The sequence below is a fragment of the Fukomys damarensis genome, unplaced genomic scaffold, assembly GCF_012274545.1.
Source record: "Fukomys damarensis isolate Sample0158 unplaced genomic scaffold, DMR_v1.0_HiC HiC_scaffold_11, whole genome shotgun sequence".
In the NCBI taxonomy this organism is placed as follows: domain Eukaryota; kingdom Metazoa; phylum Chordata; class Mammalia; order Rodentia; family Bathyergidae; genus Fukomys; species Fukomys damarensis.
In genome coordinates, this window is record NW_022900923.1 from 23,130,938 (window position 1) to 23,151,053 (window position 20,116).

The following is a 20,116-nucleotide window of genomic DNA, read 5'->3' on the forward strand; positions in this document are numbered from 1 at the left end:
AGGATAATGACAGTAGCTATCTTCTAGGATTAAATAAATTTGCATTAGTAAATTCGTTACACCAGGGCCCAGGTCTAGTAAATTCTTGTTAATAAATTGGTGTTGAGTTTGTCTCCATTTTGGTCCATTCTTCACACAATGACAGAAGCTTTAGAAGGGGGGCTGTTATTGAGTGCTCAATCAGGGGCCAGACATCATGATAAATAGTTTACATGCAGAAACTCATTTAATCCTCAAAATAATCAGCAAGGGAGGAATCTAATCCCCATTTGACAAACGGGGAAACTGGGGCTTTAAAAGCTAATGTACTTGGGCCAGGGATTTAGCTCAGTGGTGCTGCCTCCTGCCTCACATAAGTGCAAGGACCCAAGTCTGATCTCTGGTACCAAAAATACAAAACAAAACAACAACAACAAAAACCAAAAAAAAAGCTAATGTACTTTGCCCGAGAGCACACAGCTTGTAAATGGCAGAGTTGGGATTTTAATTTGTCTGTTTATTTCTGGAATCAGTGTTCAAAATCAGAAAGCTACGCTATATATACTGCTTTCCTAAATCTGAGTTAATCACTTACAGTTTAAACTTCTTCAATGATCCCATGTCTATGTTGTGATCAATTCGTTTACAATCTTGTTCCAAATTAACTTCAGTTCCTACAGCTGCCCTCCATATGGCCTGCCCTTTCCCTTTTTGCTTCACTTCTTTCCTTCCCTCTTGTTTTCCTTTGTTCCTTCAACATTTATTAAAGGCCTTAGTGCTCAGCACTGTGCTAAACTGTAGAGGAATTTGTCTTCATGGAGCTCATGTTCTGACACAAATTATTACAGAATAGGATGGTGTGGGAGCCAGACTGGGAAGAGGAGGAGACCAAGCAGAGAAAGTTTCATTAAGGAGACATTTTGCTGCCTCAAAGGATGTTCTGGTCAGATAGCTTCTTGTCATTTTAAAAAATAATTTTGACACCCTGGGAATTTATCTCGGTTCTACCGCTTCCCTCACAAGTGCAAGGACCTGAGTTCAATCCCCAATACCAAAAAAATAATAATTTTGACATCTTGCTTTTTGTTTTTGAGATCTTTTCTCTGTCAGAATGTTGTCTAAGACTGAATTTCAAAACCATCCCTGATACACCATCTTTTACTTTCTGGTCAGCTAGATGTTTGTTTCTTTATACACACCTCAATTATAGCATGTATCATACTATAGTCTAGCTGTCTACCTGCCTGTCATTTTGACTGGATTGTTATTTCTCCAAGAAAAAGACAATAGAGTCTTATGTATTTTTGAATTGTCCTTCATTCCCAAAGTGGTGTAATTGGAATATCAGAGTGCTCAAAAGTTTTTATTAGAATAGAGAAGTATTTGCTTAGAAACAGCAGGAGGCCCTTCTGATTCAAACTACAGCTGTTCAGGTAACCCCTCATAGTACCAGACATGCTGCTCTGCAGAGAGTAGGTGTTCAAGTATTTGGTGGTCTTTGTCAGTGAAATACTTCAAGCGATGCTAGGGATATGCAGAATTCTTTTAAAATCTACTTGCGTGGATAAAGTAAGATTTTCATGTCTATCTGGAAGGCAGAGCTCTAGATCAGGTGTGAGAAAAATAAATAATTATTGGTTTTAGAGCTAGTATCAAGGAATTTCATTTGCCCTGGATTGGGCCCAGATTCTAGATTCTTGTACACAATTAAGGCTCAGAGGTATTCTGCATCTGGGAGCCGTGTGCCATGGTCTATGAGAGTTGCTACCTACGTCCACCATTCTAGCTCATGTCTAAGTAAAGGCCCAGGAATCACTCTTTGGCTGGCCCTGGTACTGTCTTCCTAGACACAACATGCAGTCATTTTCTTCTCTGTGGTGTGCACTCTTCCTGATAGCATAGACTTCTTTGCCTGTGTCTTTTTCCTGGCAATGTTTACTTCCAGTAGAGAGAGATTTTTATGGTGGGCAGAAGGATACTGTGCTGAGGTAAGAGGTTTTCTCTTTCAACTGAAGTTGAGGCCTTCGTACAGCAAAAGCCAGAAACACTCATAGAGCACGCATTTTTTCATCATGGCTCATGTTTCTCCTGAGGAAAGGACTTCAGAATCTGTATTAACTTGAATTAAGGTGAAGGGAAAGGAGAAACATACGGGGGGGGGTGTTAAAATTAGAGATGAATATCTCTTCTATTCATTTAGTAAATCACAATACTCATTTAGTAAATTTCTGAGTTTCACCAAAATTTTGAGAATTAAAGGACAAAGCACAAGTACAAAGTACAAGTAAGTGGTTTAGAACATTGCTTGGGATAGGGAGTGGGGAGACAGAACTGAATAAATGTTAGCTATTATATTATCCAGGACTCCTCCACCTAGGGTGGGACTTAGGTTTCTGCCTCAAGTAAGGTCCTCCAGGACAACCACCCCCACATTCATTGCAGTGCTGACTTGTATGAGTGATCTCTTCTCCAAGTTTTCCAGGGATAGTTCAGCAGGGATGCTGGGCCTATTTCTGGACTCACTGGAAGTGGGCTTGGTTCTATACCTCCAAGGGATTCTCTCCTTCTGGTACTGTTTTCTCTCTCAACCCTCAATCCCAAATCCCGGGAAGCTCAGTCGTAAGTTCACTTGGTACCTTCAATATTGGTTTGAATCCAGGTGTTGCTACTGCTTTTGTTTGTTAGTCCTGAGTCTAGACAATTACATTGACATTCAAAAGTAGCATGCACTTTTTGGCTCTGACATCTTTAATTAAATTCAATAAGCATTTATTGAGCACCTGGAATATGCAAAATATCATTCCTTTAAATACATTTGGTCCTAAACTATCTGTTTTAACTGCTCATTTTGGATTAATGTTAATCCATCCATAAGGGTTTCATGAAGAATAAATATTAAAATGAAAAACACATTTGCACAGTTCTTTGCAAATACAAACGTCTTGTGTGGATTATTGTTGCTCCAGTATTAATATTAATTACAATAACAACACTGCTGCTTTGCAGGCAGGCGGTAGAGCAGCTGCAAGCCAACTGGAGCCAGACGGAAGAGGTCAGGGGAGGTGCCTTCAGTAGTCCGGCCCAGAAGGGGCGGAGAACGAAGGAATGCAACTAAAGCCCCTCCCTCCACTCCGCCCCTCCCCTGTAAGCGTAGGCGGTTACCATGGCGATGACGTCTAGAAGGCGGGGTGAGCAGGAGTGGGCGGGGCCATGGAGAGGAGGAGGAAGATGGCGGGAGGGCGGCTCTGAGGAGACCTCGGCGGCGGCGGAGGAGGAGAGAAGCGCCGCGCCGGGGCCCATGTGGGGAGGAGTCGGAGTAGCTGTTGCCGCCGCCGCCGCCTGTAGCTGCTGGACCCGGGTGGGAGTGAAGGGAAGACGACAGGATGAAGTTCGCCGAGCACCTCTCAGCGCACATCACTCCCGAGTGGAGGAAGCAATACATCCAGTATGAGGTACCGGCGGCGGCCAGGGTGTGGGAGGACTCGGAGAGGCCACCTTGTCGCCTGTCTTGACTTACACCGCTGCCTTTGGTTCCTGCTGTCTCCCCGCGGACTTTGACCCACTGCCGCGGGGAATCACTGCGGCATCCCCTCCGCGGCGGCCGGCCCCCATAGCGGCCCCGCTGTCCTTCCCCTCCCCCGCAGCGGGAGGAAGGGCACAGCCCGGCCGAGGCCCGGGCATGGTGGTGGGAAGCTAGCTGCAGGTGGGGGAGTCGCGGTGCGGGATCAGTCCCGGGCCGCCACGGTTCCGCTCTAATCCCCTCCTCCCCACTCACCCCGACCTCGCCTACCCACCCTGGGTGAGCGCCCCCTTGCCAAGGTTAGGTCTTGTTTCTTTTTGCTCACCTCTGAACACGGATTCGGTCTTCCAAGATAAGCCCGTCCAGTGATTTCCTTCATTCCACAGAGCCCTTCGGCTTTTCCCACTAGCTCACTCTTGACAAAGGCTTTTTTAAACAGGATTGAAACTTGATCGAAATGTACATCACACATTTAATGGTTATAGTTTACAAACGTATTGTAATCAGCGATCCTGTTTTGATAAGACAGTGACATGTCTTTTTAGTGATTGCTTGAAGTACACAGAGTAAAAACACATCTTTGGTTTTGGATCCACTGTTGTTTTAGAATGGATGAAAGCAGGAGGGGAGAGAATTATTTAAAATTTCAGGGTTTCTGCCAAGATTTTGTTAGCTAGAGGTGCAATTACTATACTGTAAACACTGTACCTTACCTGTGCTTTACAGAGATCATGGTCCCCCTCCTTCGCAGTTTTTGTGGTAGCAGCTCCTGGAGGATATTTTACAGTGATAAGTAATCTTACCTCAATACAGGGAAAAGTAGAGATAATGAGACTGGAAGGTAAGATACTTGAAGGGCTTTAAGCATTGCAATAGGTAGCTAACAATTCAACTCCCAAATAAAGACCTAACCTTGGGGAATTCACACCCAGGAACAAAGAATATAAAATCAATGTGGACACACAAATACTAGCTAGATTTTATTAACTAAACTATTTTAGTTGTCTTATTTAATTTTTACATAAGTTTAGTGGTAGAATGTTTAGGCAATAGCAGTGAATTTATTTATTCATATAACCATTATAATAATTGAAGAAGCTTGGGAAAAGAATATAGGTAGGTTAAGTAGAATCTTGAAGATTGTTAAATAAATTTACTTGTTACAATACAAAATCTGATTATTGTCAGAAGTGAATGGCCTATAATTGTTAATGTTTTCTTGTGTTTTGTGGCCACAGTTTCTAAGAAAAGGAACATTTCAGCTTGTAGAGTTGATGATTTATTATTTCTAATAACATTGGGTCTATTTTAAAAGCTTGGCTAGAGTCCAGATGATGGATTTTATTGAAAGACGGGTGTTGGTCTTTCATCTTTCTAGTAGTAATTTTCAGCACCACTGCCAGTTCTTCATAGAGGCATAAGATAGGAGCATGCCAGAGCACATCTTACTCTTGTTACATAGTGTTGAATGCTTGATTTGGGCAGAAGTAACAGTGGCTGGATGCATGTTATAATTCATTTTAAGTATTTCAACACTTGACTGTTTCACAGAATTAATTTGGAATATCTGGGATTGGAAGGGGAAGCATAAGATTTAGTTAGAAAATGCAGTTTACTTGATTTGTAATGTCAGCTTTGTGGCTTGAGTGACTAGAGTGACTCTCAGACTTCTCAATCATGTAATCTATTTGGATCCTATTCTTACATGGTTCCTTTACATTGATTACAGAAAGGGAATTTCTGTGCTTTTGTGTGAGTGCATTATCTTTTTTGGGCCAGTTATAAATAATGTTTTGAAAAATTCCTTTACTGTGGAAAATTAAAATTTGATTTTGTTGTAGTGCCTACTATGTGACTCCCATCTGGGTAGTTATTGGTAGGCAAAATTTAGAAAGCAACATTTTTCTTTGTAAGTTAGAATCATTGAGGAAATTGTTTAGGCTTGTAATTTTTGTGTTGTGCATTGTTTCTAAAAAGTTGAGCTATTACTTTAAAATAATAAAGAGATATGAGTAAGAGTGTTTAAGGTTCAGGAATGTTGGCATCTTAAAAACTTGTGGAAAAAGGACATCCATAAAAGATCTGTTACCTTTGCTAGAGTAAAACACCTTCTTATATTGCAATAATATGTACTTTCCATATATGTAAATGATGATGTTTTCAAGCACTGGAGGTGAAATTTTAGTATATTACACTTTATTTCTAGCATAGGGTGCTTTTTAATACTGTGAACCATATAAACTGCCCAGATTCTTTACTTTTTATGTCATTTTGCTATATTAAATATTATTTGAATTAAGCAGAGCTTTAGATTAGAGCTGAAATTTTTGTTTACATCTATAATTGTATGCAATATTTAATTATATATGATCATATATATATATATATATACACACCATGCTTATATATAGGGTGCTTTTTAATACTGTGAACCATATAAACTGCCCAGATTCTTTACTTTTTATGTCATTTTGCTATATTAAATATTATTTGAATTAAGCAGAGCTTTAGATTAGAGCTGAAATTTTTGTTTACATCTATAATTGTATGCAATATTTAATTATATATGATCATATATATATATATATATACACACCATGCTTATATATATGTGAACCCAGGGACAATCTTTTTGCCTTTCTACAACTCTTTTCTATAAAAAGTGAATATAGATGAATATCGGAGCTTTTCATGATCCATTACAGTTCATGAGTTTTTTTATTTAACTTGCAGTGATTTTTATTTCTTGGATTGTTAACATTATTAATGTTAGTACCTTGTTAATGTTCTTAAAATTATTAGTTTATAATATATAAATGAGTTGGAGAGTATGTGGATTCAGTCTTTATGGGCAGAATAATGTGCATAAAAGATTAAAGAATAGAGCATCTTGGAGAAACCATGTAAAGAAAATCTGATGCATTTGTGCATACGTTTTAGGATGAATAACACAAATGAGAAGAAGCTGTTCTTATTTTTAATTATCTTTAATATAAACCTCATTATATAAAGTCAAACAACAATCTGTTTTTATAAGAATATTCTTAAATTTATAATTAGAGATTGTATATTTTGGAGCTATATAATAGATTGATCAGAATTAATTTAGAACAGCGTCATCCAAATAGAGTAATATGACCAGTGTTAATATTTCACAGAATATTAGAAAAAGAAGCAATATACAGTTTGCCCAAAATATATATATATATATATAATCAGGAAATGACAAAACTTGTATAACTGTTTTAATACTAAATTTATTGAGACATCATGCGATTATACAAGTTAGCTTTGGCCTCTACAACAGTTAAGAGGTGCTCAAAGTGATGGCCATTAGCTTCCAGGCATGGAAATGCTGAAGTGTATATACATTTTTCGCAGACTTTGTATTTAGTGCTTTAGGCTCATGACTTGTGTTTTTTTTCCCCTAGGGTTCTGTACATCTTTGGGTTTTTAGGAACCAGGAATGATTTTTTTCAGTGTACACTGTAGTTTCGTAAGCTAGTAAAACAATGAAGTCTCTAAATTATAGGATTTTAGAGCTGAAAGGGAATTTAAAGATTATCTCTCTGTTTTTCCAGGCAAGGAAAGGCTAAGCCGCTTGGTTAGTTTAACACACACACACACACACACACACACACACACACACCCACACCCTACCCACTCTAGTCTCTTGAGCATTGGATATGTAAGCATTAAGAGTCAAGTCACACTAGCTGTGTGATCCTAATGAAATAAATCACTTCCTTATTCTGAAGTTTAAGTGTCTTCTTTGTAATGTTGGAGAACTGTGTTTGATGGTTTCTAAACTCATAGCCTCATATTATCTAACAACTCACCTGACTCTAAATTTCTATGCCTTGTTATGGTTCAATTATGTTTGTTTTAAGTAGAGGACAGAACTTATAGAACTATTTGTGAAATCATTCTTTTAAACCAGTAATATAATTTTTAAAGCTGTTGATGTGATTTTGACCTGTGAATAGAAAACTAACCCAAGAAACTCTTTTAACATAAATAAAAAAAAAAGTGGTGGTCTTTTTGGCGGGGTGGTTGGGAAAGGAGAGGTGCTGTATAAATTGTACTAAGCTTATTTCAGGTATAAGGAAACATTACCACAACATTATTGTGATTTTCAGTTATAGAATTCTCCCATGAGAACACTTGTGTTGTAGGATTTAATTTCTCAAAGGTATTATGTTGATTAGTTAGGGTTAACTTGCCTTGCTGGAACTTATTTGAAATTTCTAAGTTGGCCACCCTATGGGGCACAACCCACACTTTTTCTTTAAGGCACTTCTGTAAGTGAAAGTACATTATAGCATTTAAGATTTGCTTTTAAATGACTATATTAGTGAGATGCCTGGCATTTACAAATGTTTCTTAAATGAGTGAATGAAAGTTGTAGAGACAGGAAGCTGTAACTATTCTTCATTATCTTTGTAAAGTAAAGGGTGAGTGTCCTGGTAAGATTATACCTGTCAATCCATCCCTGAAGGTTGGTTTTGGATCCTCTTGGATGAAGACCCAGATCATAAGAACCTAAGAGTCTTATTTGACCTGGGGTGACCATGGAAAATTGGTCCTGGCTTCAAATCTAGTTTTAATCTGGAAAGCATTTGAGAGACTGATTGAGTTGTTCTAGCTAGCGGTTTCAGGTATATTTGATTTATAGACCCCAAATGAATGTATCCAAAACTCCCATGAGTAAGAGAAATTGTTTTTAAAATTGTTGATTTTATTTATTTTTATGCATATTAAAAGGAAATAAAACTTTACTAGTATTTAATAAATGGATTGATGATGCAGTACTTTTGCTAAGGAGGGAAACAGGCCAATGATTTTCTCTTCTGTTTGTTCACTTTTATCAGGTAGACGTTAATCCAGTTATGTGTGTGTAATAAAATGAATGTTTAAATATTGCCTAGTTTAAACTAAATTAACCCTTATAAAATGATACAACTTAAAAGGATTCATGTAAAGAACTTGTAACATTAATACCAGTAATACAAACATAAGTGAACGACAAAGTGAGGAGCTGGCAATTTTACTTCTCGTACTAGTCTTTGAACAGCTTTATTTCAGATACAACCAACCAATACTAGTTTAATAGATCTATTAAGTTCACTAAAGTTTTAAAATTACTGAGGTATACAGATAAATCTTTGAAATAAGATTTTTATATCTGCTGTTATCCACAATTAACATTGCCCCAAGTATATTTTGTATGAGTATTCTGCCTTCATAAGATCTGTTTTTCAGTTTATATCCATTATAATTAAGATAAAAAATGAACTGAATCCTGCACTTGAACTAGAGCTTTGAAATATTAAATTCTTAGAATGAAGTATTTTTGTACTATTCATAAGTGAAAGGTAAAAATTTTTTCATCTTTGAGCCAACCATGGTGGCACACACCTGTAATCCTAGCACTCTGGAGACTGAGGCAGGATTGTGAGTATAAGGCCAGGCTGGGCTACGTAGTGAGTTCAGAACCTCCATGGACTACATAGTTAGACCTAGTCTCAAAAAAAAAAAAAAAAAAGAAAGAAAGAAAGAATAACAACTCTGTCCAATATTCAAAAAACAACTTCTAATTTAAAAAGTTTTAGACCGGGGATTTGGCTCAGTGATTCTGCCACCTGCCTTGCAAGCGCAAGGGCCCAAGTTTGATCCCTAGCACCCCCCCCAAATAAATAAAATAAAAAGTTCTATGTTGTATATACAGTTGTAGATGATTGTAATTTATAAATAAATACACAGATACTGGAGGTTCATAGTAAAACTTTTTTTCAATGGGGATGTCTTGTAATATAAGCTCTAAGGTTTTGCCCAAATTGTACAGATTAACCAAAACGAGTTTATGGGTTGCCTGGTATTGAACTGGACTTTGGAATTGGGAGTGTTAAAATTCACCAAGGTTTTTGCCCTTGCTTTTTAGATCTTCCTTTATTTATTTAGTAAATGCTAGAGGAGGTAGACGAAGCTCATTAAAGAGCATCTTACAAATCATTCATTCCACAAATATTTATAGGTCTTTTATTATTTGCTAATAGGCTAATGGATTTAAATTCTAGCTCTTTTATTACCTTAAAAATTGAGGGGAAAAATTAAACACATGTGTATATACTTTCCTGGCTTTGTATTTCAGTTAGTATTTTCAAAATGGTGTAGTAAGGATAGATTGCTGATTGAGCACTTGGAACATTTGGATGATTTATGTAAATGAGATATATCTTTAAATCTGATTTCAGTCAAATTAAAATTTACTCATGTATTTCCTTTTGTTACCAAGTGTGGTATCTAGAGGGATTAGTAAAGAAAATTTTTAAAAAATTGTTTATTTGCTAGAGGCCAAAGGAAAGTATAATTAATTTTCTGTGAACATAGCAATTTTCATATTCTCTATAACAAGTTTACTGTGTTAAAACAGTCATATTTATTGAATATGACTTGCAAATATTATAAAGACTTTAGGTCAGAAATAAGGAGCTATAAATACTAAGATACAGTTCTGTCTATTCATAAATAGTGAACAAGTGATTATTTTGAAGAATGAAGGACTGGAATTTGAGGAAAGTGGGACATTTTTAGATTTTTGTGTGAGTTTCTTATCTAGGCTAAACTGTTATTCACAAAGTAACCCATGTGCTTTGTGAGCTTTTTCTATACAGTACAGTAGTTGTTCTCAATGTTTTTCTATTTTGAACCACATGAAACTCATAAAAATTATTGAGGATACTTGGTGGGTGTGATGGGGCATACCTGTCAACCCAGGACTCTGGGAGTCTGAGGCAGAAGGATCACAAGTTAAATCCAGCCTGGGCAATTTGCTGAAACCTTGTTTCCCAAAGAAAAAAAAAAAAGAAAAAGAAAAAAGACCTGGGATGTAGTTCAGTACTCTCAATAATCAATTCCCAGTAACTGTACCTTTTTCTAGTCATTAGAGACATAACTTCACATTTTATATAGCCTCTGGAAAGCTCCTTCATATACTCATGAAAGAAAAATGGAAAAGGAGGAATGAAGTTGTGTGAAGTTGTGATATTAATTATTTTGCATCTGTAATTTGAAAGATTGACTTAAAAGATAAAATTTATTATAATGGAGATAATAATGGCTTAGTAAGGGAACATGTATAAGACAAAATAGAGGTATGAGTAGAAGAAATCAGGAGAAGTACGTTGTCACCAGAGGCAAGGGTTTAAGAATGAGTGGACTGTCAACAGTAATATACAATGTGTAGAGAGACAAGAGTAAAAATGACAATTATAGATAGGCCTTTGAATATAATAATAGTAACTCATTGGATTCTGAACATAAATTGTTTTTTGCTATCCTTTCAGATTTTAAGAAATTAAGGGCATTGAGACAACATGTATACTTTTCATTAAGAAATTTGGCTAGTGATAGTGAGGAAGATAGGATAAAACTTTAGGAAAGGGTGGAATAAAACCAAAGGTTCCCTTAGGATATATGAGCTCTATTCCTATTTGAAGGCGGTACAAACAGCTTCAGTTTTAACTCAGTGTGTTGCTTGAAATTGCATTACCTTCATTGGCTGTGAGGCCTTTAAAAAGGTATTTCATCTCTCTGAATCTCAGTTTTCTTTTGTGTAGAATGAGGATAATATTTATCTTTCAGAGTTGTTGTAAGAATTATATATGATAATATCTAAAAGTACTGGAAGGCCTGACCTATAGGACATACTTTTAACTAAATTCTTTTGTTATTTCCTGTCATTGTGAAAAATAGCTATAGAAATATATTTAATTTATTCAACAGACATTTATTTTAGTGTATCGATACTCAGACTTTTTAGATTAAAAAACCCTTTTCAATGTCATTAAATTTGAAAGAAACCAAATTATGGTAGCTAGACACTGGGAATCTTTTTGCTATGCTTTAGAAATGTTTTGTTTCCTAACGGTTCAGTCTCCACTGTGGTGGTATTTAGTTGTAACATTTAAGAGGTGCAGTCTAGTGGAAAGTTGTTAGGTCATTGTGGGTGTTGCCTTTGAAGGGATTAATATAGTTCCCATAAGATTTTGGTCAATTCCTGTGAGAGTGCATTGTTATAAAAGAGCAAGACTGTCTCTTGCTTGGTCTCTGGCTTTCCATCTCATCATATGATCTCTCCCTCTTATACATGCTCCTACCATAATATCATCTGCCATGTTATAAGATAGCCAAAAGGTTCTTACCAGAGCCAAGCAGATGATAGTGCTATGCTCTTGCATCTCCAGACCTGTGAGCTAAATACTTCCCCCTGCCTTTTTAAAATAAAGTTCCTGCCCTCAAGTATTTTTTTTCTCTCATTTAGTTTATTGGTACATTTCAGGTATACAGTACAATAACATTCGTCATTGGGATCTTGTACCTTTACATGAGAAGTCTTGGTTCTCATTTTTTCCCCTTGTCCCTGCCCTACCTTCACCCACTCCTCCCCTCCCTATTTACAAACACTTTTTTTCCATTTTTTCATATTTTTTTCTTTTCCCTTATTACTTTTCCCCTACCCTTCCCACTTCCCCTACACTTTTAGCCCTTTTCTTCCTATTTCACATTGTCAGTTATATCATTAGGCTCTTATGTACTAATATAGTTTTTCACACCAGAGAAACTATTCAGTATTTACACATGTGTGACCCAGTCATTTCACGTAGGAGTATATCCTCAATATGTATCCATTTTCCTATGAATGAATCTAATTTCTCATTCTTTATGACTGAGTAGTATTCCATTTTATAGAAAAACCACTTCTTTTTTTTTTTCCTCATTGAGTTTATTGGTACATTGTAGGTATACAGTACAGTTACATTCATTATTGGGATCTTGTACCTTTACATGACAGGTCTTGGTTCTCATTTTTTCCCCTTGTTTCTGCCCTCCCTTCACCCACTCCTCCACTCCCCATTTACAGACATTCTCTATTTGCATTTTTTCATTTTGAAAAACCACATCTTCTTTATCCAGTCTCCAACTGATGGGCAAATGGGCTGTTTCCAAGTTTTAGCTATTACAAACTGTTCCACTATAAACATAGGTGTACATATATCACTGTGATATGATTCTTTTAATTCTTTTGGAAAGATATCCAGCAGAGGGATGGCTGGGTCAAATGGAACCTGTAGTCCCAGCTCTTTGAGGTATCTCCATATTGATTTCCATAGTGGTTGCACCATTCTGCACTCCCACCAACAATGTCAAGTATTTTAATATAGAAAGGAAAGACGCCATTTCCTAAGAAACTACATTTTGACAAAATGAATTACTAATTACTATACTGCATAGATTCTAGGATACATATTTCCTTCTTCCATTCAAACACTATTAACATTGGGATGCATCTTATAGATGTTATAGTTTTGGTTTTTTTTTTTTTTTTTTTTTTGGTACCAGGTATCAAACTCAGGTCCTTGGGCTTGCGATGCAGGCAGTGGAACCACTGAGCTAAATCCCTGGCCCATAGATGTTACAGTTTATTGATGTTTTTCTTACTTAATGATACCTAAAATAATGATACCTTTTAACAATTAATGGCATCTTAGTGTTTAATATAACATTGGTATTTTATAAATATAATTATCTTCATATATATGGAGATACAACAGCATATTTGTAGGAAATGTTATTTAGTCTACAGATAATGCCTCATTTATTAAGGATTTTCAGTAGTATTTAACTTGAAGCCACAAAGTAGTCAGACACCCATGGTTTAGAAGGTAGATAGGAGATAACAGTGTAGAAACTTTTGATTCCCTTTGTCTTCTTCCAGGTAAAAGGGCAAAATCAGTAAGAACAGGGATGGGAATTTTATGCTGTGCTAAAAGCAAATATTATATATGAGCAAAATCTACCTAGATTTTGAGCAAAATCTAACCTGGATAAATATTATATCAATTAAGGAGGCCTGGAAGGCAAAGCATGGAGATTTTTTTTTGTCTAGTAAATTAAAGAGGTTTGAATTTTATATAAAAAGAAAAGGTAATGAAAATTGGGAAAAATGAGAAAAGGACTTTGTAATTTGGTATTACATAAAATTGGAAATGCTATAAAATAATTAAAAATAATAGCTAATATTTAAAAATTAACTGATAAGCCGATTTTGGACATTTAGCTTTTGTGATACAAAGTCTGTACAGTTTACAAACATATGAGATATGATCTAAAAATACAGTATTTATATAATTAGCAGTGCTAGGGATTGAACCCAGGGCCCCAGATATCAGCCAAGTATTCTACAATTGGGGTATTAAGACAGTAAAAGACATATTGTCATTAATTCCTGTCAAAACATTGTAAACCTTCCCCTCCCTGGAACATATTTATCCCATCATGCTTGCCACTTTCTGATAGAGTTCTGGAAATCCTCTTTTATGAGTGCCTTTTCTCGACTGTCATGGCTTCCTTGGTGTCCTGAATTGATTTAAAAAGTTTACTTATATTGGTCATTTTGACTTTGTTAGAAGAGCCAGAAGTTGTAGAATGCCCTATCCACTAAATAAGGTGAATGGGGACACACTGTAATGTTTTTACATTACGCTAGATGGAATTTGACACCAAAATTCACTGTATTTTTTATCACACCTTGTAAAAACATAAAAGAGGACTTCTAGAACTGCTTCAGAAGTGGCAAGTAGGATAGTGGACATGTTCTAAGCAAGGGAGAATATTTTGAGTGCACTTAATGGCAATGTGTGTTTTAACTGTAATATATTTTAAAAATTTAAACATTTTCAGTATGTTTTGATCCTACAGCATATTTTAACCTCATGTTAGATGCTGTGGCCTATAAAAGTCAAAGTAATCTTGCTCTTTATCCTCAGAAGCTTTACATCTGTTACCACAATAATATAAGAATGAATTACATAGATTTAATTAGTAGAAGAGAGAATTTTATTATCATTTTTATAGTCAGAGTAAAATTTTTAGAGAAGATACAGTTTAGTCTTCTGTCAGGTCTGTTCTAGCTTAGTATATGAGCTGCCGAAGTGAGCATGGGTCTATGCCAGCTCAGGTGTGTGGCTGTATGACTTTTCAAGGGCATATAGTATAAGTAAATTATAGTATTGGTAGCTCTGACACATGGGAATATGACTTTATTATTGCTAAGTAAATAATTTGAAATTGTCATATCTTTCCTTTGTTTTTAATTGTCATATAGGAATAAAAATTTTAGCTACTTTGATCTACTATTAATCTATTATGATCCATTAATATGTAAACATGTATTTTAATGTATTTTAAATGTAGTCTAATGTATTATCTATTGCTGTATAGTAGGATAAGACAATAATAAACATTTCTTGTCTCACGGTTTCTGTAGGCCAAGAATTTGGGAGCAGTGGGATACATAGTAGAATAAAACATAGTGGAATAAAACAATAATAAACATTTCTTGTCTCACAGTTTCTGTGTGCCAAGAATTTGGGAACAGCTTAATTGAGTATTTCTAGGTCAGGATATTTTGTGAGTTAAGAGACTGAGACTACAGTCATCTCAAGGCTTCACTGGGGCTAGAGAATCCACTTCTAGGATGACTTATTTAAACTGCTTGAAAATTTGTGCTGGAATTTTGCAAGAGGCCACTTCGGTGCTACTTGAGTGTTTTCATGGTTGTCTTTCCCCAGAGTACATGAATCAAGAGAGAGCAAGATGAAAACCATAGTATCTTTTATGTCCTAGTGTTGGAAGTCAGCTGCATTTAGGAATGGAGGGAAATACATCAGAGTACTACTATCAGGAGCCAAGAATAATCATGAGTCACCTCAGAGGCCTGCTGTCACACCTGATGTAATGGTATAGAAAAGTTGTGGAAGTAAATGGAAAAATGTTAGAAAATGGCAAGGCCAAAATTAGAGATGAATTTTCACAAATACGATCTTACCAAATAGCAGGCTATTTATTATCTGTCTTCAAAGAAGTATGGATTATAAAATGGGGAATACTCAGTAATACCTGGGCAAGATATTTTTTTTCTTTTTATTGAGTTTTTTGGTACAATCTAGGTATACAATACAGTTACATTCATTATTGGGATCCTGTACCTTTACATGATGGGTCTTGATTCTCATATTTTCCCCTTGTCCCTGCCCTCCCTTCACCGCCTCCTCCCCTCCCCATTTACAAACACTTTATTTTCATTTTTTCATTTTCTCATTTTTTCCTCTCCCTTATTACCTTTCTCCCACCCTTCCCACTTTCCCTACACCTTTAGCCCTTTATTTCCCATTTCACATTATTAATTATCTCATTAGGATCTTGTGTACTATTACAGTATTTCACACCAGAGAAACTGTTCGGTATTTCAGTTAAAGAAATCTCTGTATGAACATTAAAAATAGGGAATCCTAAAATAAAACTAAAAAGGAAAGAAAAAGAGAAAAGGCAGCGATGTAACATTAAAATAATCCTTAATTCTGGAGATGAAAATGGTCCCTGAACATATTTAAATTGCTTCTTGCTGTTGTAGTCTTATATTATTCTTTTTTTTCATTATTTAGAGAATACTTTATTAGTTTCTGTAATCAAACCCACGTAGATATGACCGTACATATTTAATACAGTGCATTACCCCTGTACAAATGGAAAAAAAATTAACATTTCTAGACCACTATGGCTGTTAATTTCTGTACAATGCCAACTCAACGCAGTAAATTGGGATAACTTTTTCTAAAGTCAACAGCACAGTTAAAGTTTCCAAAAATTCAAATTATATATATGTATATTTATATAAAAAGACCAATAATAGCAGTATGTTATGCATCAATAGCAGCAACAGCTTTTCCAGGTTCTGCAGTCATCTGAACAAAATTATAGACATTCAGCACACTCCATTAAAAAAACAAAGAAAAGAAAAGAATAATACCCAGAAAACAGCAAAGTTCTGTTGCTGTTGTGGTACTGGCACCACTTTTTTTATTAGCATCTTAATCATCATCTGGAAAGAGAACATTCTAGAGTAGCATCATTAAAAATAGCTCTGATAAAGCACGGTCACTACTATGTATCATAAAGCAGGTAAAAGATATTTTACATTCACAGAGGTATGATACAGTACTGTCCTACATCTGTAATACTAGAATCAGTTTTGGTTTGCAATTTACTTTGTCTGCAAATAAGATTGCTACCCCTGTTTTTTTCTGGGCTCCTGTCACATGGAGAATTGTTTTCCATCCTTTCACTTTGTCTATGGGCTTCTTTTTGCACTAGGTGTATTTCTTGTATACAACATATTGTTGGATTTTGCTTCTTATTCCATTCTGCCAGTCTATTGACATTGATGGTTATAACTGATATACACTGATTTATTATTGTCCTGTTATTGGTCTTTTGTTGACTCTTTTTACTTCTTCACCTTCTCGTATTAGTTTCTTGCCTTGCGTATTTGATTTGCTCTGTTGGGCCTCATGGTGTTGTTACCTTCATTCTTTTTCTAGGATATTGTTTAGAATTGCTTGTAATGCTGGTTTCGTATTCATGTAGTTTCTCAGGTGTTCTTTGTCGTGGAAGTATCTTATTTCCCCATCCATTTTGAAAGAGAGTTTTTCAGGATACATCAGTCTAGGATGGAGGTTCTCTTTTAGTACTTGAGATATCTCATTCCAGGCTCTCCTTGCCTAAGGGTTTGTGTTGAAAAGTCTGCTGTGATTCTGATGGGCTTTCTTTTGCATGTGATTTGTTTATTTTCTCTTACTGCTTGTAGTACTTTATTCTTCTGTTGGGTTTCTGGGATCTTGATTATTATATGTCTAGGTGTAGACTTTTTTTGATTGTGGCTAGTTGGGGGTCCTATATGCCTCACTTATCTGAATGTCAAATTCATTCCCCTCTGTTTGGGAAGTTTTCTGTCATTAATTCTGTGAACAGCTTTTTAAAGTCATTTGTATTTTCTCTTGCTACTTCATGGATTCCTATCAGTCTTATGTTATTCTTCTTTGCATCATCTAGGAGTTGTTGGATCAATTTGTCATGATCCGCTACTGTTTTTAAGAGACCTCTCTTTTCACGGTCACTGACTACAATCTTATCTTCTATATGTGAGATTCTATCTTTGCATTCTTTTATTCTGTTGTGTACACTTTCAATGGAGTCTTTAATCTCCTGGATATCTGTTTGAATCTGTTTTATGGACTCCATTTCTTTCCTATGTTGGGCATTTATTGTTTCCATTTCTTTCGTATGCTGGGCCTTCATGGCTTCTATCGTGGTCCTGAGCTCATCTATTTTTTTGTCAGTTTCTGTTCTAGAGTCTTGAATCACTACTTTCCTTTTGCCTACCATCTCTATGATTATCTGGGAAATTATTTCTGTTTTGAATTTTCCTAGAGCCTGATTGATCTGTTTTGTTACTTCCTGTGCTTTGAGTTCAGGGTGTCCTGGTGGTTCACTATTGGCCTTTTCATCCTCATTTGCCCTACTGTTTGCCATTGCTGAACTGCAAGTCTGTCTTTGTGTCTTGCTTAAGTGTTTTCTCATTTTTATTTTTGTTGTCAGGCTGTCCTTGGTTTAATCTCTGGGTTATCACCCAAGTCTTCCTGATATAGTTGCACCCTAGCTTCTGGGTCTCTAACAACTCACAGACATTCTCATCTTTATAACATCAGAGAAAACAGCTCATCAAATCAACCACAATCCTTTATCCCAACTGATACAATCAGCAGCACAATATGATCAAGCACAACTTGGAAACTGACCACCTGTGGTAGTCACTAGTCTATCACCCTTAAACCGTTTGAATTAAATTAAACTCAAGCAGCATTCTAAACCATGTCTGCAGTGAACAAACTTTTCAATATAGTATATTTACCATTTAGGATGGGGGCTCAGACAGAGCTAGGACACAAGACCCCTGATCTCAGAGTTAGCTGATGGCTGAACCCCATGACACAGACTGACCTCGGGCTGTAAGGCCCAGATTGAGTTCCCCAACCTTCTGAACGGTTGAACTCCACACTGTTCTACTACAGGTTCCCCACGCCCTTTTCTTTAAAGATGTTCCAAGTTGGGAACTCAGAAAAATACCCTTTATGGCTACCTCTGTCTCTGCAGAGTGGGTCCAAAGACTGGCACAATCAGGAGGTCTGAGAGTATGCACGGGGAGGGGGGGTTAGGGGAGTTGTGGGGATTCAGGGGCACCCGCTCAGCTACCTTCCTGGTGCTGGAGCAATGGCAGCTCCTGGCGGGAGAGGGCGTGGCTATCCTTCCCACGGTGGATGGGGCCCAGGCAGCCTTCCTGGCGCTGGAGCGAAATAACTCTTTTGAGACTTATATCTTTAATTTGTAAAATGGAGCCATATACCTTAGAGAGTTATAAGACTCAAAGTATTGTTTAAAATATTATCTCATAGTGGGCATTCAATAAATGTAACTTATTACTTTTATTATTTGTCAGTATTTCTGCCCATCACGTTTCAACTCAGACTAATCTAACTTCTGCCCCATTACTTAGTTAAAACTACTTTCTGAAAAGTCACCATAAAGCAATGATCCTCAGATCCAGTCTCCTCTTTTTAGTTGTCCTGATCTCTGCTTGTGATAGAATAGATACTCTGCTCTTCAGATGCCTATGTTTGTTTATTTTAGTTTATTTCATTCAATAGATTGTAATGTGCTGACTTCAAATGAATGTTGAAGAGAAAAAGAGTGACATAGATTGATTGATGATAGTGGTAATATTTCTAGTAGTTGTGTGTGAGGCTGAATTATGAACTGATAGGAAAGAGTTGCTTCTAGCTTTTGATTTCTTTAAATGGTTTGTGAAACCCATTTGTATACTGGAAAGGAAATTATAGATGATCTACTATGGATTATTGAAAATTAAATTAATTTTGGTATTTTCATCATTTGAACTATACCACATTTGTGCAATACTTACATTGTACAAAGCCTAAGTGATATTTTTAGATTGAATAATGTAGTGAAATTAGGAGGCCTTGTTTTTTAAAGCATACTCAAATTGGGATTTGTATGTATTTTGTTAGGAGTCTGTAAGTTTCCAATGAGAAGTAAAAATATTTTGTGTTCACATCAGTAATCATCTGAAAATAAAATAGAAACATATTCATTTAGATGACTATTTTATAAACTAACAGTGCTGGGCAATCACAATGTTTATGCTCATGCTTGTTTGACCATATTGGTTCTAGATAGAACTACACTTGCCTAGCATTTGTGAGGCCCTGTATTCCATCCCCCACACTGAGTAGACTGACTGAGATATGTCTAATGCACAAATCATGTATTCATTCCCAGTAGAGGTCCCAATGATGCCACCTCATAGTCTAAATTTTATGGTAGTTCATATTTTATTAGCTAACATGTTTTGAGTGTCTTTTATATGCTTGGCAATGTCCTTCCTGTATGATTATGAATAAAAATTAATACAGGAACATGTGTTTTGAGAGTTTTTAATATTCATGGTAGACCTGTAAGGGTAAATGTGGTTGTTTCACAGATGAGGGTGTCAGAGTACAGAGATACTCATTTTTCCCAGATTTACACAACTTATACGTGTTACAAGTTGGTTTTCATACACATTGTCTGACTCCAAGGCTCCTAATCATTCTTTGTGCTGCCTCACTGCAGAGATAAATACTTGGAGAACTGTGTCAT

At 36.2% G+C, this 20,116-nt stretch overlaps 1 protein-coding gene across 1 annotated transcript in view; it reads left to right on the forward strand.

Annotated features, from left to right (window-relative positions):
• Positions 1-3,174: 3,174 nt before the first annotated feature.
• The window catches only part of Xpr1 (xenotropic and polytropic retrovirus receptor 1), a 174,519-nt gene continuing 157,577 nt past the window's right edge, over positions 3,175-20,116 (forward strand). The window contains exon 1 of the mRNA XM_033762123.1: positions 3,175-3,431. Within this exon, the coding sequence (XP_033618014.1) occupies positions 3,363-3,431 (69 nt within the window). The 5' untranslated portion in view covers positions 3,175-3,362. The remainder of the gene's footprint in view (positions 3,432-20,116) is intronic.